At 42.5% G+C, this 23397-nt stretch overlaps 1 protein-coding gene across 3 annotated transcripts; it reads left to right on the forward strand.

Annotated features, from left to right (window-relative positions):
• Positions 1–221: 221 nt before the first annotated feature.
• On the forward strand, positions 222–16335 carry CUNH3orf52 (chromosome unknown C3orf52 homolog). Of its 3 annotated transcripts, none has more exons than XM_027901254.1 (9): positions 222–419; positions 1748–1891; positions 4759–4882; positions 6379–6512; positions 7339–7409; positions 8769–8962; positions 9836–10644; positions 12500–12505; positions 16326–16335. In XM_027901254.1, coding segments are annotated over exons 2-7 (636 nt in total). In that variant the 5' UTR covers positions 222–419; positions 1748–1780; the 3' UTR covers positions 9838–10644; positions 12500–12505; positions 16326–16335. The 3 variants fall into 3 exon arrangements, with proteins under 3 accessions (XP_027757055.1, XP_027757054.1, XP_027757053.1); XM_027901253.1 differs by lacking the exon at positions 222–419 and having other exon boundaries at positions 1462–1891; positions 9836–9930; positions 10445–10644; XM_027901252.1 differs by lacking the exon at positions 222–419 and having other exon boundaries at positions 1462–1891.
• The last annotated feature ends 7062 nt before the right edge of the window (positions 16336–23397 follow it).

The following is a 23397-nucleotide window of genomic DNA, read 5'->3' on the forward strand; positions in this document are numbered from 1 at the left end:
TTTTATTTAAGAGTTTCTCAGTAACGTGTGTCAGAAGGGCTGGTACTTCACATGCAAGAAGAGCACCAAGTGTGGAGGATTCCCCCAGATGAAAGGAACTCAACACTTTAAGGAGCTCCTTCACAGATATATAGAGAGAATAAGGACTTTGGCCTGTGTGTGGTGAGATCCATAATCATTAACTCATTTGACTTGGAAAAACCGTTTTGGTTTCGGAAAATTCTGTAGGAGGGTAATGCCTTTTATTGTGAGTGGAAGTTATATAAATGAAGCTGCTCTCCAGCCAGTGTACTGAGAACCAGCTGAGAAAGGCTTTTCTAGTGAAGATGTCCCAGGCAAAATCTTGTGGATCCAGACATATGTTATATCCTTGATGACTCCTCAGCTTCATCCTCAGTCCTCAGGATTCTCAGAACTAAGAGGTGAGGTTATGCAATTTGTATTTCTTTTTACTTGCTGAATAAACATAAGATATGTGCTCAGTTCCATGGAGGGTCTTCGCCTGCGTGGCTGTGACACAACATCAGGAATCTGAACCCTGGGCATCAGTAGCCACATGAGTTGCACAAATTTAAAAAAATCAAAGTGGGGGGGTTGGGAGAGAGAGCATTCCAAGCTCGTGTCAGGAAAAAGAAGTAGCAGTGTTCTGAGTGGATAGCCAGGCAGCAGAGAAGGGAGCTGCTGAGAGAGGCTTTGTTTGGCTCTTAATGCATGATCCTCCCTGTGCTGGAACAAAAGAGTAAGCAAGAATGCAGTTACCAGCTATCTGCCCAACCCTGTAGATCCAGAGGGGAGAGAGATGCTCTGTGGGGAGGAAGGAGAAACATGAGGGTGGAGTCAGAACAGGAGAAATAAAAGGAGGTAGGATGAAGGATAGTGGGGAGGTTGGGGGTGAAATCAGCCCTGGCTGCAGTAAGCGGTTGTGAGTGACTTTAAGTGCACAGCAGCATTCACATGGGGAGTTAATGTAAAACATGCCCTGTAGAGCATAGGCTGAAATTGAAGGTCACCTTCCTCTTCTCAGATCTGTACTTTATGTTCTTGGGTTGTTGGGGTTTTTTTTGTTTTGTTTTACCTGAAAGCAGCTTCTCAGGTTTAGGTCGGATAGTACATTAATAGACACAAATGGTTCTTTAACACCAGATGTGATTTGTGGCAGTATAACAGGTAGAGAAAGGACAATTCACAGCACAAAGATCAGTAGCATTCATTTCTTTATTGTCTATACAGGGAGACCAGAATTACAAGCGTTGGTAGAGTCACAGCCTAAGCAGACCACAAGCTACATGATCCTTTACTCAGCTTGTGCTGTTCAGAACCACATCTGTTTAGCTGCATGGATAACATTAATAGTAATTTATTGCTTTGGCTGACAGCAGCAGGGAAAGCACCCTGGTTGCTTTCAAAACCGCCTCAGCGAATGATAACGTTGCTGAAGCTTTAGTCACTTGCTTGTCAAGGGCTGGTACAGGAAGGTTGGCAAACTGGAAAACCTAGTATTGCACAGGAGAGAGCTGTAGTTCTCACGGCTGAGCGAATTGATACTTCCTCTGCCTCCTGTTTCTCTGTAGCTAGTGCAGCCACCTTTTTTTTGTTCTTCCAAGGAATTCCCCGTGTTTATCATCAGTGTTTTGAGACCACTCCTGTGAAAACTATCCCGACTCTCCCTGTTACCGTCTCCAGCCTCGTATCAGAACTCTGACTGACCTGAAAGCAGAAGGAAATGAATTGCCTCTGCGCTCGCTTTAGAGGCAGAGGTCCTCGCACAGAGACAGAAGAAATGAAAAGGCAAAACTCTGCTCAGGAGCATGAGATTATTGAATTACCAGAAGATAATGTGGAGGAAAGTGAGGCTGATCACAACAAGCCTCTAAATACTCAAACGAGAAAGGTAGGAATTTTACTTGCTCATTAGATCGTTGCTGTTGGGGAAAACACTACACAGGAAGAGAAATGATACTTTGCAGAAACATCTTGTGGGGGGGGTCCAGTTTGCTGTTTGAGGGAGAGGGAAAGGAGCTGAAAACCTACTTTTTTTCTTCTTATCAGTGAGGTGTTCTAATACTGGAGTAACATTTTTAGCTTTAACTTAGGAACTGAAATTGTATTTGGTGCTCTTGAGTTTTGCTTTCTATTTTCATGCACTCTCAGTGGGATTGGGATCAAAATCAGAAAGGGGAAAAGCTGGAATTGATTTTAAACCCAAGCTTTTCTTCAGTATAAACTAACCAGAAAACAGTGCTGCCAAAACAAGAATAAAATGTCCTCCAACAGAGCATGATGGATTCTCTTTCTTTTTATCTTTGAGTAACTCACAGTTATTAACCATTATGAATTTGTATTAACAGAGCGCTCCAAAGCCTCAGTCAGGATCAACATATGAGTCCTGAGGACGGTAGCTCCAGTACTTAGCTTAAAGCTGTGGAGCACACTAATGCTGGCAGAGGTATAATGTATGTTCATAGGTGACTGTTGTGCAATGGTTTACATTACTCACTCCAGGAATATTTGTGACAGAGCAAAGATGCTTCCCGCTTTTCTCTAGGCATGGCTGAGCCCCCCTGAGAGCTGTCTGTATTAGTCACACCACCCCTCCCTTCCTGATCTTGCTGGAGTAACTGCAAATATTTCCTTGTGCCAGCCCCACTGATCATCTCTATGTGCTGATCCATTCCACTGGCTGGGCAAAACCCCCATTTATTCTACTATGTCAGGGGTCAGCTACTTCTCCTTTGGTCTGGTAAGCTGAGTCAGCTTGCTGTAGTGTGAGACAAATTTGAGGGAGGTGCAAAGAGGAACGGGAGAAGGTGAAAGAGAGGCAGGGCTGAGCTAAATCTGCTTGGCTATATTGCAAAACTTTACCCTTAAGTTTATCCTTCCCCTTCCCAGAACTGAGTTTTCATTCGAGCTCTGTTTCTGCTGATTCTGGCAATTGGCTTCCTGTCCTATAGGGACTGCTGGAAAATTATCATGCTTTGCTTTCTGGTTAGGTGGCAGGTTAATCAGAACTGTCCTGCCCATCAGGGAGAGATTTTTCTCTGCTGCTGTTGCTTCCCCCCCAGCAGTCTTGTGATGCCTCTGGGCATTGCCCAGAGGCTCATGGACTAGTTGCAGAGCTCAAGGTTTTCATGAGATCAAGGCAGTTTGCTATGTGTGATTAAGAATTACACTTTGTGATAGTCTAAATATGTGGCGGCTCAATCGAAACTTGGGTTTGACAGCTCTCTGTCTCAACTGATATCACTGTACATGATTTCAAAGTTGCACTCTAAGCAATAGTTACTGGCTTTTAAAAATTTTTTAAGTACAAAATGATATGCTAGTCTTAAGTATTAAATTGAAACTTCTTTCTTCTAACATATTTTAAAAATTAAATTAAAAAAATTATATGTATATGTATTAACAGCTGAAAGCATGCTGTAAGTCAAACCATATTCAGTTTTTGCTCTTTGTTCTCCACCAAAGCAAAGTTCTGTGTGCAGAGATGTCTGCAGAGAGTGTTTCCCTTTTTCTGCCCCTGCTCCTGGAGAAATCACTCTTGTAAGATCTTTCTGTAAGTGTTTGTTTTCTCTCCCTGTCCCCCTGCCACCCTCACAAAAACTTTTAGCCAGCTGGTGGATTCAGTAAAATTCAGTGAAAGCCTTTCTGTTATGCTGGATTCTTAGAAAGTTCAAAAAATGAAGGGAGGTAACCTGGATTAGTGCCTCTTGCCAATCTGCATGTGTGTGGCCCAGATAACCTTTTCCTTACTTGGTACTAATGTCAAAAAGGATGTGGAGTTTACTGCTGGGTTTGTGATGGATGGAGAGGGGGAAGGAGAAGGAATAAAAAAGGCAACATGGTCTGCTTATGAATTCAAGCCCTTCCTTCAGTCTTCTGGCTGTGGAACAAAGCAGTTGAAATTTTCTGTTTTGCTTTGTCACCTAAGTGAGGTTTTTATTGTTTGGTTGGTTTGGGGGTTTTGTTTGTTTGTTTTGTAATATTCATACCACTAAGTTAACTAATTAAAAGACTAATTTTTGCTATGGTCTTACATAGTATTAAAAATTAAATATCAGGCAAGTATTGTCCTTTCTCTCCCATATGAATGTGCACAATCACTTTGGAGATAGTTTTCTTGTGGTCTCCTAGAACAGGTGAGATTCCCATTAAACTCTCTATTAAATATACTCAATAACCTTCAAGTTTCCCATCTTCTGAAGAAAAAGGGAGTCAGCTATAAAGGTCTCAGCTATTTTATGGTGGATTTAATGCAACAGCATCTATTCAATAGCGGTCCCTTTGCTTTGGTGCTGGTACCCAGCAGCTATGCAGATTGACATCATCACCACTGCAAAGGTGAATGATTTTGGAAATACCTCTATAGACACCTTTTTGGTTGGGAGAGATGGCAAATGTTAAAAGGGCAGCTTGTGGAACACGCAAATCAAATTCACGTAGTTAAAAATAAAGAGGGAGCCAAGAACACACCTTTGTAGTACTTTGGCTTTAAGGGCTGTTTAGGAGTTGGAAATTCTGCACAAATGGGAATTAAATGTTTTTCGCCTTTCTGTGAAAGTCCTTTGCCTTCTGCAGGTCTACATTCCCACCTGCAGCAGTAGTCAAGGGTGGGAACCCCTGGTGTAGGGCATTGCTTACCTATGAGGTTCTCCCATCTATGAGGGTTTTTTGTTTCTAAATGGGACAGTAGAGACTTGCTTCAATATTTTTTTCTTGCCTTACTTCGTTAATCAATACGTCTTTCCCTTTTATAACTAGGAGAGAGACCACTGGAAGTCATGCAGGAATGAAGTTTTCTGGAAGTGTAAACTGTGGATGGTTATAACTTCAATATTTCTAGTAATCTTCTTCGTCATTCTCATCAGCCTAATTCTTTATTCTAGTAAGTATCTCACTCTTGGTTGCAATAATACAAATGTACAATACTTACAGTCTAATGTAACACAAACTTTTTCCTTCCTTTTCCATCTCCTTTCAATTATTAGATGTTTACACAGATGAGGATGACTATTGGGATCCTGATGCACTACTAAACAGTGGAAGTTACCACAATAGCATCCTTTAAACTCTGTCATTAAACTGCTGAAGGGACTGGGATACTGACTGCAGAGGCTGGTGGGTTGGGTAGTGGATGTGAATGCTTTTATTTTAGCATGCAGCAAGCAACTTGTATCCTGATCAGGTGGCAATTCCAGTTTGTAGCTAAGTGAGAAAATGTTGTGAGGAGAGACATGGGGATGAGGATGGAAATTATGTTTGTCACATTGCAACAAGTGCCGTGGATCACTTAGATCCCCTCAAGTGGGGTCATTGTCACCCAGGCTCCCAGGGCAGCTGACTTTTGCTGATGGGGGTGGGTGTTTGACCTTCACGTGCTGTTGTTTTTCTTCAGGTGACTTGCTGTAAGACTCCAAGCCCAGGGAGCTGCCAGCTCACAGGATTGGCTGGGAATTTTGCTTTAATATTTAGATATAGGATTCACTAATATCTCGAGATAGCATCAAAAGAATAAGCCACGGGCTTGTTCCCAAGGAATTTCTTTATTAATGTAGGGGAGCAAATAAGGGGACTTGGCCAAAGTTGAAAAGGACACCACACAAGCCAGACAAAAACACTCCACCACAACACTGACTCAGCATGTACTAATAATCGACAGCACTTAACATCCAGTAAACCAACAACACTTAAGATACAATCCCTCCAGCTCCAAACCACCTTAAGCACCAAGAAAGGAGCAGAGAAAGAGAAGCAGAGGGATCAAGAAGAGAGAAGAAGAAAGAGGGAAAGGCAGATCACACAGCTACCACTGAAGCCTTGTAGGAGACCAGCTCTCACAAGTCCAATGGCAGGGCCATGACAGGAGGCAAACACATGCCCTTGGTTTTATTTGCTCTGGTTTTATCTGGCCAAACCCCCTGGGGGGGATCTCCGACCATCAGCCACTCTGGGTGTTCCAGGTCGGGGTGAGAAGTAGTGTCCTCAGTGTCCCTGCCAATGTGAGCTGGGTTAGGGGCTGTAAGAGCTGTGGGGTGTTATAGTTTTCCCAGGGCTGTTTGTGACTGGCAGCTACTCCAGGGCTTCCCCACGCAGGTCCAGGGGCTGCCATGAGGGACACAACACCACCCCACCTCCATGAGGTCCAATCCACCCCTTCTCCCTCCACACACACACACACACACACTCTCCCACGAGGTGGTTCTGACTCAGTAATAACTGACCTGGTGACTAACACTTGCAGTTTCTTCCTGTCACTCCCAGTCAGTCCTTACCCAGGAAATTTGTGAGAAAGCCACCACGGAGCAAGACAAGAAGGTTGTTTTCAGTACTTCAGCTAACTGGAACTTTTCCCTTCCTTTTCCATCTCCTTTCAATTATTAGATGTTTACACAGATGAGGATGACTATTGGGATCCTGATGCACTACTAAACAGTGGAAGTTACCACAATTTTTCAGGAACATTGGAGTTAATGTGTGGTCTCCCACACGTTTTCTCTGAGGACATTACAAAGAGGGTATGTCTTGATGTGTTTCTTGGCAAAGTTTATTCTGCTTACAACATAGTTTCAGTGTTTTTCTTTTCAAGAAGTTTCTGTTTCTCTGAGTAGCAAGTCCACAAAAATACTTGAGTTGTACTTCTTAAAGTCCTGATCTAGAAAAACAGAGTTTTCTGCTTTTAAGCACAAAAAGAGCATCTGACTTTTTTCCACCAAATTTGACTAATGATTAGGACACAGTCTTTACCTTTTTCACAGAATCATTGAATAATTTAGGAGGGGCTTGTGAAAATCATTTAAAACCAATAGGTCCTAAAAATCCTGTGTGCTGCATTCTTTCATGAGTACACAATGATAGCCTGGGTTTATAGCTACAATTTCCATCAAGCCATCACAGCTCTGAGTTACAGCTGAAATAAGCTCAGCAGGCACGGCAGTGCTCATTTAGACATCGTGAAAAGGGAGTGTCAGTAGAGAAACCCTTCCCTCTACCAAGTAAAAGTTAGAAGAGCTTTCTGGCACTGATTAAAACCCAAACCTAATCATGTGAATTGCACATGGCAACCTGAGCACACGATTTTAGATTACCCTGAATGCCTCTATTGTCTTAAGGTTATATAGCAATCACTCAAATGTGCAATTAACCTTTCTGTCAAATTTAAAAGGACTGTGTACCTCTTCCAGGGCAGATATTTGCTGATATTTGACTTTTAGTACCTATGTGTATACCCCTAAGATACCTTGTAAGAATAATTTGCTGTGGGGTTTTTTTGTGGGGAAAAGAGAGATTGAATAGTTGAAATATGTTTTTCTTTTTTTCTTTTTTTATTTTCCCTTATCCCAGCTAACAGAGGTCTATAGTTCATCTCCAGCTTTAGGACGCTACTTTAGGTCAGCTCAAGTGATTTCTTTCAGGTAAGCAATTTGTCACCAAAATTATCTGAAAATTACACACTTTTGATGAGATAAACACATAGGCATGTGTATGTATAGGTTGTTTGGGGGAAAGTTAGGTTTATAGATAGTGAAAACTGGTCAAAAGATTCTCTGGTGTAAATGAAAAATGCTGCTAATAGTATATGACAGTAGCATTTTGTTGCTGTAAAGTATCATCTCTGTTATTTTTGGTTCCAGTTGCAGCCTTTAACAAACATATTCAAGGATACTTATGAAAGGGAAAATTAATTGGTGGAGACACTTAAAATTGACGTGGCTAAATAGTCTTAAATAAATAAAACTGGGTTCATGGGGTGGAGAGAACTGTTTTGTTCCCAAAAGAACAAACAGGAATATACATGCCTCCTGTCATGGAGAAATAGCAGAGAGGCAAGGGAAGACAGAGAGCTTCCTCGAGGAGTTCTGAAAATGCTTGATTACAAAGGAATTAGAAAGATTGGAGAAAATCAAGGAAAGTAAACTCACAAAGTCCCAAGGCCCTTGAGGGAGCAAGGACAGAGCAAGGACAGCTCCCCTGGGACGTGACAAGGGGCAGTCCTGAGGGCACTTTGCCCCCTTGCACTGCCAGCTCTGTTCCATGGTGAACTGTAGCTTCTAAGCCTTATTTCCTCCACGCTTAAAGATTGTGATTTAGACCATGAAGTACAAAGGTGTAGTTCTGCATATACGTTGAGCAGCTGATCTCTCCCCGTCTGCCTCTTTGCATATCTTTCTCTTGCTGCCTCTCTTTGTTTCCTTTTTTCCCAGATTTAGCTGCCTTTTGTAATGTTTAGATTCTGTGAGCACAAAATGTAACTGTTGAATGGTAGGCAGTGGATGTAGTAGACCACAAACAATGAAATCTCCAGAGGTGGTCTCCCGTTCACTGGTTTGTGTAATCCACTTCAGAGCTGAGCCAGGAGCACAGCTGGGGGGTCCCAGGTACCGGTGGCAGGAGAGCAGACCTTTCTGCAGGCTCCTAGCCAACCCATTTATAGGATATTGCAACAGCTCTTATCGGTGTGTCCTTGTGAAGCAGGGGTGCTGAAAACCACACCCCATTAGGACACATGTCCAATTGCCCTTTGTGCACTTGAAAACATGTTTCTGGCTGGCTTCAAGTACGTGCTCAGTTTAAAGATCTGTTCTGAGAAGGGAGGAGAGGGGAGGAGGAAACTGGAAGCTTTGATGACAGTTTTCTTTCATAATGCTTTGCTTTAGAAAACATTAAAAAAAAAAAAAATCCGTGTCAACATTGATATGTAAAGTCAGTCTTGTCAAAAAAATAAAACATCCAGGGGGAGCTTGAGGGCATTCACACCTCACTTTGTTTTTCAGTAATGAAAGCTCCACTGTAATTTATCAGCTAGTGTTTTCTGTGCCACCATCAACAGAAGGATTTATGGAACACCTTATGAACCCAGATTTTATACGGAACATTTTACGTCAAAATATTTATGATGAAGACGATACTTTTAATCCTGAGACATCCGAATGTGATGGGTTAAAGCTTGACCGAACTTCTCTCACGTGTAAGTGCCTTACATTCTAGAAACTGGTTTTTTACAAAGAGCAGAAGTATTAATGGTAAAGAATGGAAATAATTCTAGAAAGGTGTTGAGAAGATTTTTTAGGAAATATATTTTGCACAACAACATTAAGAACACTGTAAAATAGTTTTGAGAAAGCCCTGCTATGCATAACTTACTACCGAGGATTCAGTGTCAGGTCCTCTGATGAGAAAGGGAATAGTGATGAGACTGGTTAGCTGTGCACTCCAACCAAACGTCTCGGATCTATTCTTACATTTTCTCTACACAAAGAAATTCTCCTCAGATGTGTGTGTACCATAGTGGGGAGAAAATAATGAAAAATATTTCTCCTTATTGTGCATTCATTTTTGAGTACTGACAAACCAAATTTTAATGCAAGTAAAACAGGAAAAGTAACTTGGGATAAAAATTCTCAATTTTTTTTTTTTTTTTCACAATCAAGGATAAGAAAGACTTGTGATTTTTGTCTTTTTGGAGGGGGATTTTTTGTTGTTGTTTTGGTTTGGTTTGGGTTTTTTTAACTTTATTATGCACAGAAATACCTTTTAAAATCACCAAATGTTCATTCTCCTAGGTTTTCTAAGCAGTGGTTCCAATGACTACCAATGACTAGGCAGTGATTCCAACAAATTTATATTTGTCTTGATAGAAATGCCAGTATAAAAGTCCCATGATCTTTGCGGTTATAATGAAAACAATGCATGGAGCTGCTTCCCCACCCACAATTTACTAAGTTAAACCTATGTGTTTTCAGAATAATCATAGGCCAATACTTCAGCATGCAGTGCATATTATGATTATTCATATTAATGTTTCATTTTAATTTTAATATTGTACTGTTTTAACTTTCAGAGAAATTATGGAAAAGTTCCTCATCTTCATCACCACCTGCAAGAGATGTGATCTCCTATCTGTTAGTTATCCCAGGGCAGGGAGCTATTCATTAGGTAGAAACACTTCTGTAAATGCTGCCTGTGATGCAATATTGTAAACAGAATATGTGGCATCTTTATAAGTGTTGCACTCCTATAACACCACTACCTCCTTCTTTATTGTCCTGATATCTCAATAATCCAGTTTGCCCTTGTGGAAATCACGTATCTTCTCTGATGCATGCTCTGTTGACTTTGAAAGCTCTGCTTTGGCTTGCCTTATGATTAAATCTGAATGCCCTGTGCAAGCTTTAAAAGTGGTCTTGCACACGGCTTTCTTTTTCTCTTGGTTTATCCAAAATTATCTGCACAACTTCACCCTTAATGCTCACTTCCAGTCATGTTGTTACTTTTTCCCCTCCTAACTTCATATGCCATATTTTCCCATTGCTCTTTCTTTGTAAAACAGCCTGAAAACTTTTATATATATATATGTATACACACACATATATATATGTATTCTTTAATTACATGTGAGACCTTTGCACTAGATTCTCAAGGAAGCTTTAACTCTCCTTATTCATCCTAGAGTCTTCCTGGATAAGGTGGTATCTGCTCTATTTTTCTCTTCTTCAATGTGAAATAGAAAAGAAGGAAGAAACATCATGAAGAAACATGTCTTGTTCACTAATGCATCTGAATGCCACAGGAATCTTTCAAGGGTAAAATTAGCTGTGTGCTTTAATAATTAGCTACTGCTACTAGTGAATAGACAGATATTTGACCCATGTCAAATAGTTAGCTATAGTCCCTGTCCCAGCAGTGGGGATAAAAGTGAACAAATGCAAGGCTTTTGCCTTAATAAGGCAGCAAATGGTTGTTCTTGTTGATGAGAGATCAGATGAGATGGATCAATGCCAAGAGCAAGGTGCTGAAGCAGACCATGTAGACCAGTGTGGCAGTAGAGTTATAGACAGTAACTGGCTATAACCTGAAAATGGAGCATTAACTTCATGCAGAATGGAATGTATTCACTACCGTGTTAGTGAAGTATACCTTCTTGTCATTTATTTATAGTCTGTATAGTGTATAGTGCTGTTGGATAGACACATTTATTTTAAAAAACATTTTGTACTTTAAGAAATACCTTATGTTAAATTGTGTTTTCTTTTGTAATATTACTATTTTATTTAAGGAGTAATCTGTCGATGTTATTGTGCATTAAATAATTTTTAGTCCCAAAGTGTTTGTTTTCAAGCTCTGGTCTTTCAGCTGTTTGAACTGGAAAATAACCTCTGGAATTCTAAGTGCTGAGAGCTGTATGAAGCATCTGTCTGACAGAGCTGTACACTCAACCCCATAGCTGTTGTTGCGTGAGTTTTATCTGAGCTTGGGAAACATTCTGGACCAAATTAGTAGTTCGCATGACTCTCTTATTTGTGCCCAATTCTGATACCATCTTGATTTGTAAGATGTAGCACTGGCTGTAAGAACCATATTTCCTCTTGCTGTAATTTTCTATGCAGCATACAGCTAGAAGAAGTATTCCTTTTGATTCTTACACTGGGGAAGATTAAACTTCATGGCCTGTGTGGTTTGTACCCAAAAGCAGCAGGCTATGAAAGTACCAGCAGCAAAGAAATAAGTTGCTATTGAGATGCTGCTCAAACTTACTACTCTTACTAAGATGCTTGAACATATCCTTGAACATTTCTTTATCTTAATTCTAAGAGCTGAAAAGTAATGTAATGATTACACTTCTTTATGGTGATACCCCTATGAGCATTAAGAGTTGAGAGAAAAAAAGGAGACAAGCATTCACTTTTTTACCCAGCCATCCTGCTCTGCCCCAGTACCTTAACCCCCAGGAAAGAAGGAGGGGGAATTGTAGTAAGACGTGATATTAAACAGAAAATATCCAACTTTACAGACTACATCCAGTCAGATTGTATTAATTATGATTCAATTCAGCAGTCCCTAATTTTTTACACATTTTTTCATCAAGTTAGATATTTTGTGTGGATGCTAACTGTGAATTTTAATAGAAGGAATGAGGGTAATATTTTAACAACTGAGACAACTGAGACGCTGTTAAAAAGCAGCTTATGGAGGGTACAACCAGCCCTTTAAAATCCCATAGCAGGTAGTCAGTCATCTGTGTAACTACAACAGCCAGTACTAGTTTTGGGCAGACTCAGGTGCCCGTCACAGCGGTGGTACCTGCAGGCAGTGTGTGTCCTTCCACACCACAGGCAACCATTCACCTGTGGGACTGCTCCTGGCTCTGCAATGACAGGTGGCAGTGGCAAAGGCACTACACCATAAAGCCAGGGCTGCAGCCAGCCATCACAGACAAGGGAAGACTTAAACTCGGGAAAACTCTACAACACTTTCTTCCAAACTGTATTGTTACAAAAAAGGAGGGAGCAAAAAAAAAAAAAACAAGCAAACAAACAACCACGCTTAAGCAAGAACACAGGCACATAATTGCTTTATGAGCTCTGGTAAACAGTTGAATAACCGGTTTCAGACCTTTGAGCATGTCCAGAAACACTGCTTGCAGGGGAGTGATGGGCTGTGAGGAGGTTATAGTCTACCATTGCAGGAAGCCAAGCCTGAGACTCCGGCAGGAGTGAGCTGGAAGAGTTGTGTCATGGAAGCAACACCTGGGCTTCTGCTACTGAGAGATAGTTACCATCTGAGCAGCATCAGTATTCACACTCTTCTCAGTGGGTGTAATATTTGTTTTGCATGCAGTTTATTGGGGTTTTTTATTTAATTCCAACTTCATTAAGACTTCACACTTAGATAAGTAGTATTACATTAAAAGGGGAAGGGGGGAATTTGAGAAATGAGTTATTTATAAAAATTGTGCATTGTATAATGGTATAAATCAAGCAGGACAGAAAAACACCACAAGGCTTATGCTCTCATTTAAAACATAAAAGACCCCCCAGACATACAAAATAACCCTGTTATTATTGCATTTTTGAGATTTGCATCAGTAGTTATTTAAAGACCCCTTTGCAAAGTATTATAAAAGTCCAGAAGAAGGTGCAGCCTCGGTTGCTTCTAACACTGAAGCTCCTAATTTTCTATAGAGGAACACTGTCTTTATGGTGGCTGTTGCTATTTATTCCTCCTGGTTTAGTTGTCTTGTGCTGTACCGTGTCCCTGTTTCTTTCTCTGATCACCCTTTCATGGACAGGTTTGTCTCATAGCAAAATGACTGGTAGATGTATCCTAATGCGTAAGCTGGGGCTGAGAGGGAGTTGTTTGTTGGAGGACCTGACAGCCCGGGTAAGATGGTTATCACAGCTGCACACACTCAAGTTAAAGAGTATCTTCTAAGCACCAGGACATCATCATACTCGCTGTGCTCTTCGGGGCTGGTGATAGTTTCCTTCTCCTTGGGCACTTTGACAAGGGCATATTCTGTCCGACTATTGCAGTCGGACCTTTCGTGTTTTACACCGTGGCTGACAGTTGAGTACCACAGTTCACTGGAATTCACAGAATCTCTTTTGGCAACATGTTCCTGAGGGTGGAAATGGGAGAGGGACAAAGAGTGAAGCTCAACACGATTATACCCTGAAGAAGCTGAACAAACCTAGTATAGCTTCTACATTCCCGCAGTGCTATCGACCAATATACACAGTACCAAGAAGGGTTTGTGAATCCACAGTCATTTCCCTACTGTACAGGCTGTGGTGGCACCCCTGGAGCCCCCAGCAACACATGGACACCTGGTGTGGGTGGAGGGTGAAGGCCTGACTCACGTCCTGAGGAACCAGCACTGCCAGCGAGGGTTATGTGGTAAAAGCTCATCACCCCCAGCCCCAGCTCCCCCTGGGGCTGTCCCATAAGGGACATCATCCTGGTGAGCCCACGGTGACATCCACCCAACCAGTGAATGGGAGCTGATGGGGGTGGAGGGAGAGTTACATGGGACATTTTATCCATTTATGTGAAGGGAGAGCATTTGGGATTTGCACAAGACTTAACATGGGGATGTTTAGGGGAGGAACTAAAGGGAGGGTTCAGGGTGATTTGCAGAGTAAAATGCATAAGAAAACAGAGGAATAAAGGGAGGGATAGAGGAGTCACAGCCAGTTGCCAGAGAGACTGTAGGGTCTAGGACCCTGAGTTCATGTTTCATGTGTCTGTGCAGGAGATACACTGTCCTGGAAGGGGTCCTGGCCTCACTGGAGATGAAACGATTGTTAATCTCTTCCCTGGCAGTCCTCATCTAATGCCCTCTGTGAAAACAGAGGGAGGAGAAAGAAGAGTCCCTTCCAACTCAGAACATTCTCTAACACCTGTCTGCTGTAATTTCTGTAAGAGCCATTAGCAGAGGAGGTAAGATTGTGTGGGCAAATGCTTTCCCAACTTTGTTTAGACTTGTCCCTCCTTTTGCCTCTTGAAGGTGTTTGCTAATGGGTTGTGGGTGATTGTGCATATAAATAGCTTGCAGGATGACTCATTAAATCTAAAGGGACAATGTGAAGTGATTAAGTACTTGGAGCCAGAAGTTAAAAATTTGTTTGCCCTGATGTTCTTGATTTAAACCCACTGGTTAATGAAACCAATGAGTAAGAAGAGGCTCTATAGTGATTGTCCTCAGCAGCGGCAGTCTTTCAAGTGAGTGTTGCTGGGTTCATGATGACATTTGTAGCTACCTTTCACACCCTGTAAGTGGAATAGTGGTCTCTGCTTCATGGGTTAAAAAACACAAAAGGTTAGGTTTTATTTTTCAAACCTGGAAGTGAGAAAGAATTCTTAGAACAAAATTCCTGCAGAATTTGTCTTGGATTTTCCAAGCTTATGTAAATCATACTGTCTGTATAGATTCTCCTTGGTGTGAAAGATCTCCTGACCTTGAGGAGACTTCACTGAAAATAAATCCTGAGTTTTTATTTGAGGCTTTATAAAATTTTGAGACTTATACATTCCAGAAATTTTAAGGACCAGAGCGATCATGGTAGACTTGCCTAAGAAAAGGAATTTCCTACCTATCTGCAAGTGCATGGCTCTCTCCTCACCTGGTCATAATTGCAAAGAATTGGGAGCACAGCAGTGTTTCTCTTAATGTGCCTGTGAAATGAGAACAGGTAGGCTCTTAATTTTAATGAGTGACTGGCTCCCAGTCCACTGAGTGAAGTCTGGAGCACCTCTTGTCTGTCAAACGTGCAGGTCTCTAACCAAGACTTGCTCATACCAAATTTCCCAGAATCCTTCCAGGCTCTGTGTTTTAAAAGGTTATTATCAACTTCCTCTTATCAGCGGGGAGATCAAAGTGCAGAGGTGGAGTGGTTTCTCCCACATGCTAATGGTGCAGGAGGAGCAAGAGTGAAGACCTTCATTATTCACAGGCTAAGTGTAAGCTCAGAAGGGTCATCTTTCCTATGGCACTAACTCCTGGGACTGTCTTTGAACCATGCTCTGGAGCTTTTACTCAGGACACCAAAAACTCTCAGAACTTGACAGCTACTTGGCAGGTTCCCCATTACAGTTCCACCCCCTCCTCTTCTCCCACAATCCATCCCACACTTACATATAAAAATGATGAACTCATTTCATCACGCCATTTTCTGTCATCTTGCCCACCTTCTTCAAAATTTTCTTCTAAACTCCCACTTATCTGCTGGACACCAACTTTTGTTTTACTGATGTCATCTTTATTTAAAAAAAACCCCACCCAAACCAGCCCAGTTAGGCTGCTAAATGGCAGTGTTTCGTTCTGCACTACATAGGGCTTCTGGGGATCGTTCGTCATCAGGGACTCAAGGCGACTTCACTAACCCCCCTGCTAAAATGAACTATTTACAGAGCAGAGGTAGCAAACCACAGGTACTCAGCTGCTGCCTCTAGGAACCCAGCGTACTAACACAGAAAAACGACCACACAAGACTGAGAAGTGGCTGTTCCCCCACCCCTGCCTTTCTGGATGATAAGTTCAGGCACAGAAGTAGGGAACATACCAGCTTATGGAGTTACCTCTTAAATTACTTTGGGGTGCATTACCAGCACTCCTAAATCTAACTCTAAAGTAGGGAGGCAGGTGGGACGGGGCAAAGTGTTTAGCAGTCTTTTCTGTGTTGCCATGTTGCAATGGTTTATAAGAAACTAAATGTGCAACCTGAAAGGGCATGTTTGTTTGGTTATTTTTTTTCTTTTCTCCCTTCTACAGTCAATGGGACACTGGAAAGGGAAACCTTATTCTGTTCCAACAGAGACTTAGCCATTTGTTGAGGCATCAACAAATTTACATTTACATTACATTTACAGTGTAAAGATTACCCTTTAAGCCTCAAAGGATTAAATTTCCCTTTGTTTTTCAACAGAAGACTTCCTTTATTATTAAGCCTGGTTGGCAATAGTCCAATTCAATGATTAGAAAATGTCATGTTGAAACCGAAACTTTTTGTGGAAACATGTCAGTAGTCAAGAGAGGCTACACTGGTTACCAGAAAGCTGAAGGGAGAAGGGAAGGTGGTAGAGGACAGAGAAGCACCCCCCCAGCTGTAACTTCTGCAGTCACTGGGGACACTCACCCAGGGGACATGATCACAAGGTTCAGCCTCCTGAATTGTCTGATTTGGGCCAGGCAGCGTTACAGTGAGCCTCAGAAATTATGAGTGAGTGCTGCAGCCTGTTTGGCTGCTGGCTGCCCAAGAGTGCAGCTGAGTATCGGTGTTAGAGTTTTATGTGCATACACTTATTTTGTACATAGGCTTAAACGGATGTTTTTCTCTGTCCCAAGCAAATAGTCTGACTATGGGCTTTTCTCTCTCCCACGGGAACATGGTGGACACCACATCTTTCTGATATGTTACTGTTTTGTCTCAATGACCCCAGAGAGCAGCAAAAAAAAAAAAAAAATTGCTTTTAGTCTTTACCTTCAGGGTGCTTGATGGATTGCTGTAGGTCTGTGCTGAGGAAAGAAAACACATGTGATTGTCATGCTTTGATGCAGCAACATGAGACAAGGATTTTCAGCAGCACAGGACTTAGCTACAGACTGAGCACAGGCTGTGCAAAAGCATGAACTCACGTGGCATGAGTTGGGGAAAGAACTAAATCTCTGAGGGCTAAATAAACCTGATGACTTTTCAAGCTTTATCTCCAGTTTAGCACACACTTGTGTCACGCAGCAGTGCTCAAAAGCCGTAATAAAACCTAGATTTGCAACCTCGTTGGGTTTTTCTTTTTGTTGTTTTGCTTTGGGAGGTTTAATTAAGTGAAATGAGTTGTCCAGGTCTGTCTTAGAAATGGATGTTCTTGCTTGCTTGTTCTCTGGCTCTGTTTTAGCTCTATGGCCAATGGAGCCTGAATTGTGCCTGGGATCACTGGCTGGGTGCTGGGGCACAGAGGTTCTATGAGATGTGCCACATGCCTGACTGTGTGCTGGCTGCCTGTGTGCACAGGTCTGGCAGGCTTGAGCCCTTCTGGAAATTCGTCTCTCTGTCCCATAAGCATCTAAATGGCAGAGGGCTGTCCTTTGCATTATGCTTTCTCTCAGCCTTGTTTTTAGCAGTCTAGTTGGTTCTTGTTAGGAGGTTGATTGAACTATGGATCGCTCCTGTAAAAGTTTAGAGCTTTCACTTTCACCTAAGATAATGGCATTTTTAAACATACTTGTTTTGCAACCTGACAGAAGCAGAGACATCAGTCTCTCAGTATTGTGTTAAAGCTGCTACCTTAGAGAATTTAAGGTGTTTTCAAACATTATTGTGCTGCCTAAACACTGCTATGAAATTGCTGATGTAAATGACTAACAAGAAGCCGTTTTTTGCTAAGCAAATGCTGCAGCTCTTGAAAATGGTGAAAGTATTACATCTTTGCTACATGAATGGCTTTACCCACAGAAGGAAAATGTAGCAGTCTTAATCGAAACCAAGACCTCCTGATTCACATGATCACATGTGATCCTGGCTATCATATGAGTCTTCCCTATTTGCATATTCAATATGCAGAAACTGTTTTATTAGGAGAATGTGTCATACTGACATCTGTTTAGAGAAAGTTCTAAACTGTGCTTGTGTATGGGGAATGGGGGCTGGTGTGTGACCAAATGCAGGCTGTGCTGTGCTGGCAGCCCACTTCCTTCAGCAGCCCCCCACCTCATTTGCAGGGGATGAAGCAGGGGCACAGCAGAAGCTCCCCCACCGTGGTTTGAGTGCTTGCAATGCTGTGGGTCCGGCTATGACGTAGGAAGACCCATTTCACCACTGCAGGAGGCAGCTGCAGAGCAGTGGCTGAGGCACACACGGTTTTGTAGCAGGAGGGGATGGCTGTCCCCTCATGCTGCCTTCTCCATAAACAAAAAAAAAACAAGAGGCCCCAAATAATCTAGCACGGTGGGGCACCAAGAGGGCAGGTATCCCCTGCTGGATGCAAGGAGGTTTCCCTCGGCTGGAATCCAAAATGCCTGGTCATGGGTGCTGCCCACCGCCTCCGCAGCGATGCTGGATGCTGGCAGAGAGCTCCCCCTTGCCCCCACCCATGCCATGCCACATCACCCTCGGGGTGTTCATGGAGCCTCTTTACTTACTTTGTTTGTGGGAATATCTTTTTCTCCTGATGGGGATGGGTACTTTCCACCTAGAGCATGGAAATAAAGGTGAGCAGGTAGGTCTGGCACTTCACAGTCCTCACTCCCCACTGCCAACCCATGGGCACCTGTGGTGCCATAGAAGACCCCTTCTCCAGCTTTTTGGATAAGGCACTTTATTTAGCTTCTCTGCTGCTGTTCTCTCCTGGAGGCAGTCCCTGGTAAGGCACCCAGCTCTTCCCTGGAAGCTGCAGGAGCAGGGGCTGTCACAGGGGTGTAGAGGCACAGATTATGGGTCCTAGGATGGAGGGATGGCAGGGACAAGCTGGTGGCTGTTGGCAGGTGTTACAGCATGTAGCTATTTGTGGGAAGTACGGCATGTGTCCCTGTGGAGAGCCTGGCAGTACCTCAGCAAAATTTGTGGTTTTGAGGAGCAATCAGCCTTTCTGGACTTGTCTGTATTAAGTACCTCTAGATGAGTGAGTGAGCAGTAAATATTGGGGAGAGTTAGGGGAGAACCAGTCTCATGCTCCCACAAATGATCTACATCAATCTGACCTTTAGTGTCTCTTGGTGAAAAACAAAAGGAAGAAAAACACAGCAGCTGTGCAACACAACTTGCAAACACAGGGGTGAGTGCAAGGCTAGTGGACACGACAGCTTCTGGCACATCTGTCTCCAGCAGCTGAAATAATTCCTTGCTGTTTCAAGTAAAGACTATACTTCCAGGTTTAGGTACTGAAGTTATTTGGCAAATTTAGAGCCTTTACATTATGTTCAGATTGCTGCTACCCTGCTTCTTGGTAATAAGAACTAGGCTTGCTGGGGCGTGTGCTATCGCTTATAGTTTAAAATGTTGTGCTTGTAAAATGCCTGTAATTTACAAACGTTCTGCAATGTACTGTTAATATTTATATGTTAGATTTATATATATAATAAAAATGCACTAAGGGGTGTACAGCTGCCATGTCATATGAACTTGGGAATTATGCCCAACTTGCTGGTGGAGGTACGTTATGACTAGGTCTCTAATTGCTTATTTGCATATGCTCTTTCTTTCCCAGGACTGAGGCAAATAGCTAATGCCATGATTCTTTGCTGTTGTTGATACTTTCCTTGCTAAATGTGTGTTCTTAGGTCTTGTTTCTTTTATATACTACCCATTTCTTTCTATATGTGCCTCTGGTGCTTTTATAAGAGTAGCAGAAAGTTTTGAAAATATTAGTAAACTTCCCAACTTTCTGCTTAGTGGAAGAATTTAGATTGCTTTCATTAACATCTGTATCTAAAAACAAAGCTATAATCCTACCTTGTTCCAGGTTGCCTTCTTGATTTTCTTTGAATTATATATAGTGTTTTTCCTACACTGAGCACAAACTTCTCTAGCTTTGTTGGAGATGCCAGGGGGACTGTTTCATACAGTTCAGTCCTAGAATCCCTCTGAGATACATTTAAAATAAAATATGCACGTATGTTTATAATACACATTATTCACATTAAGAGTCTGTTGTAACTGTCAGACATTGCGAGTTTGATATAAGTATTTTTGTTTTCTGATTATTATTTATTCCCTTTTTTCTTGTTTGTATTGACTTGGCTTCTCATTTTTTAGTCCCTTCCTCAGGTGGAAAGGCTGTTGGGCTTAGTTAGCTCTTCCCCTGGACTGTCAACTGCTGCACAACTCCCAGATAAATTCTAATTTAGTCAATCATGTGTAATCCCGTGGGAAAACACGTCATGTGGTCTTAGAATTGAAAGCATTTCTCAGCATCTGCATTCATGCTGATGCTGACATGGTGACTCTCTGGGGCAGGTCCCCAGTAGCTGGAGGAAGGTAGCCCAACTTGCCTATGGCTGGAGGGGTTCTGGGGGTTGGTTCTTGCTGGGTTTTCTGGAGGCAATTAAAGGTATAGCTTTATCAATGAAAATGCTGGGAAATAGTTCTGACCAGCAGTTTTCTCAAAAGAGGAGAAATATGACTCAACTATTAAAATGAAAACAAAGGCAGAATTCCTTTTCTTTCTTTCTATTGTTTCACTTTGCTCTTTGCAGAGCAAGCTGCATGAGCTGTCATGCTCAGGAAGTGGTCAAACCAAATATAGAGGTGCTGCTTAAAAGTGAACTCTTCAAACAGAAGGGATGAAGTGGCAGACTTGAGGATGTATAGAAAGAAGGAAAGAAAGTCAAGAAATTAATTAGAGGAAGCAGCAGAGGCTATGGGTAAATGATAGAGTCTGAAATCTGCAACATTTTGTCCCAGCAGCTGCACCATTAAGCACCTGCTGTTAAGAGCTCAAGTTTGTGTTAGGTCTGCTTTGTTCACCTGAAATTAAGATTGCCTTCAATCTGATTTTACTTTGATCCAACTGCCTAAGGGCCAAAAGACAAGGCAGTGGGTGCACTTTCTGTCCATGAAGGGGGACTTCTTGGGCAGAGGTAGTGGGACACTGCTGGTAAGGTCACACAGGGACCCACTGAGCCACCTTTATGAGGGGTGACACCAGCCCCATCTGCTTCCAGAAATATGATGCTTCTCTGCCCTGCTGTGGGACTTGACACCACTGGCCGTGGTTGGTCAGCACCTACACACAGACTAATCCACCTGAAGCTGATGAACTTTTCCTGCCAGTCTCACAGGAGTGATAATTTGGGATTATTTCCTCCACCCGACTGCCAATTTTCCCAAGCCTTGTAGATGCCGCCCCACCTGCAGGTGCCCATTTACTGTTTTTTTTTACCCTAAGTCTGGTTAAAGTTACTCAGGAGAGATGCTGACAGCTGGCTGATGTACCTGCATGAGCCTCATTCCTCAGGAATTTGGTGTGGATGAGCTGACTGATACAAGTTACATGCAAATTTTATGTTGTAACCTGAGCTTTCTCTTTAGGCTGACTCTGAGCTTGTCAGGTGCTGAGGAGCAGAGGAGCCTTTCCTAGCTAACCTCCAGTGTCTCTGCCTCTCATGCTACCTAGTGAGCAACAGCAGCCAGGACTGGACTTCTGCAGCACCAGAGCTTTGCAAGGTTGCTGAGTAACTGCATAGGTATGGCTGTTTCTCGGAAAAAAAACCACAAACAGACAAAAAAAAAAACCCTACCCTTGTTATTTCTCCATTACTCTGAACTTTCACGAAGTTTATGATTTCTCTGAAAGGTGCGACTTCATCATCAATTGGGCAGCTATGACAGACGAGTGACATGCTACACAAAAATCACACCAGGCTGGCACAGCTCATTGACAGGAGCTGGAGAGACGAATTGCAGTTTCTGTCCTGCAAGGGCAGCTGGTCAACGCTCTCCCTGAGTTACTTCTCCTGGCAGTAATTTGTTAGAGTTTTTGACAGTGAGGAAAACACAGTGGGGATGAGCACAGGCTGGGACACAGCACCACGCTGGTGCTGCCTTTTACAGTAGTGGCCCTTCCTCCCCTCTGCTCTCATGGGGGATATGGGGTTCATGGCCTTGTCAAGCTAGAAGGAAAAATCTGCTTTACAAAAACCTTGCTCACAGTTCCGCTTCCTTCTCCTAAAAAGCAGTCAGGAACGATTTCAAAAGGATCAGAAGTCCCACCCGTAAGTGTGACACAGCCACTTAAAGCAGTGGGTATTCTGCAAGCCTGGCAGCAAAGAGCCTGGAGCTGAGACCCTGAAAGAACGTGAGCTCATCTCTGCTCCTTGCTACCACAGGTGAGGACCCACCAGCTTCACATGGATTTTGCTGGCTTTGACTCAAACTGCTTTTGAGAGTAAGGCTTCATGCTTTGGGGACTTTTGCCCTTTCCCTCAAGGCCAGGTAAAGTGGTCTTGACTTAGATGTCTGGACACAGACCTGCAGGGAGATGAGGGATGGATTCTCTTCGGAAACAAGCAGAAGGTTTAATTTTGGCAATGGAGTGCCTCATCTGAGCTCCGTAAGACCAAGTAAGCAGTCAGGATACAGTACTTAGAGACTGCAGGACCTTTTCTTTGTTTCAGAAAACAAGGGAAAAGAAAGGGAATTTTCCACCTGTCCTAGGTGGCTTCTGCGGAGTATCCTCCTCTGTCTTCACAGCTCCTGAGGAGATAGTCTATTCCTAATCACTGTTGTCCATAACTATAGCATACTTATGTGTCCCATGTACAGCATTTAAATACATTGTACAGTTTAATCTATTTTTTTATAGTTTATATAAAAGCATATCTCTATGAGACATGGTGCCAACAGATAAGAGATGGCAAGGTAAACCTCTAAATGTAGTTTTCCTTCCTAGAAACTTGGAGCAGATGACAAGTACTTTCTGTTCCTTGTGTTCTTCACCAGGATGAACGCCCGTCCTCCCTTCAGCAGGCTCTCCATGCTGGGAGCCTACAGATGAAGTCACCTCCCTAAAAATCATCCTGAGGTAATACTCTTTGACATACTAAGAACTATATTGTTCATCCTAATTTGCTTTCTAAATTACCTTTCTTTAATCAAGAGGCTCCTCCCGGTGCCTTACGTGGTCTCATAAGTCTGATTCTTTGAAGGTCCTATTTGCTCCGATTTTAATGGAATCATTCTCTTAATCGTCTTGTTTAGTAATTAAATATAAAGTGGTATTGGACCTACCTTATTTTTGGTAGGAAGTTTCCCATGCTTCCACTGGATCTCTGCACCTTGGGTAGCCAATTTTGGTGTGGTTTCCTTTCTGGCTAGATTGTTTTCTGTACTATCTGTGTTACAGAATGAAACTCAGTGACCAAAGCAGCTCATTCTCTCTCACACTGTCAAACATATGCAGGACCTAGATGTTCTTCACCTAAAAAAAACCCCAAATCACCCCAAAGCCTCTGCTGCATGAAAACATTTTAAGTGGGGGTGGGAGAGGAAGAAGGGTGGAATGGATGAGTGATGTGGCTTCCTGAGACACTGGTGTGTATGCTGGTGCTGATGACCTTCATGAAGTGACTAGGGTTGCAGCATGAACTACATCTAGGTTCCCTTGACCAAAAATAGCAACTTAGGGTGTTTT

This window comes from Empidonax traillii, unplaced genomic scaffold, assembly GCF_003031625.1.
Source record: "Empidonax traillii isolate 1590-97213 ecotype Southwest subspecies unplaced genomic scaffold, ASM303162v1 scaffold767:size301186, whole genome shotgun sequence".
Taxonomy (NCBI): domain Eukaryota; kingdom Metazoa; phylum Chordata; class Aves; order Passeriformes; family Tyrannidae; genus Empidonax; species Empidonax traillii.

Excerpts from the sequence above, each read along its gene's own strand:
- CUNH3orf52 (XM_027901252.1), top strand. The coding sequence starts at position 1,724 with ATGAATTGCCTCTGCGCTCGCTTTAGAGGCAGAGGTCCTCGCACAGAG. Across the intron at positions 1,892-4,758 it reads TAAATACTCAAACGAGAAAG|GAGAGAGACCACTGGAAGTC; the intron begins GTAGGAATTTTA and ends TTTTATAACTAG. Across the intron at positions 4,883-6,378 it reads CAGCCTAATTCTTTATTCTA|ATGTTTACACAGATGAGGAT; the intron begins GTAAGTATCTCA and ends TTCAATTATTAG.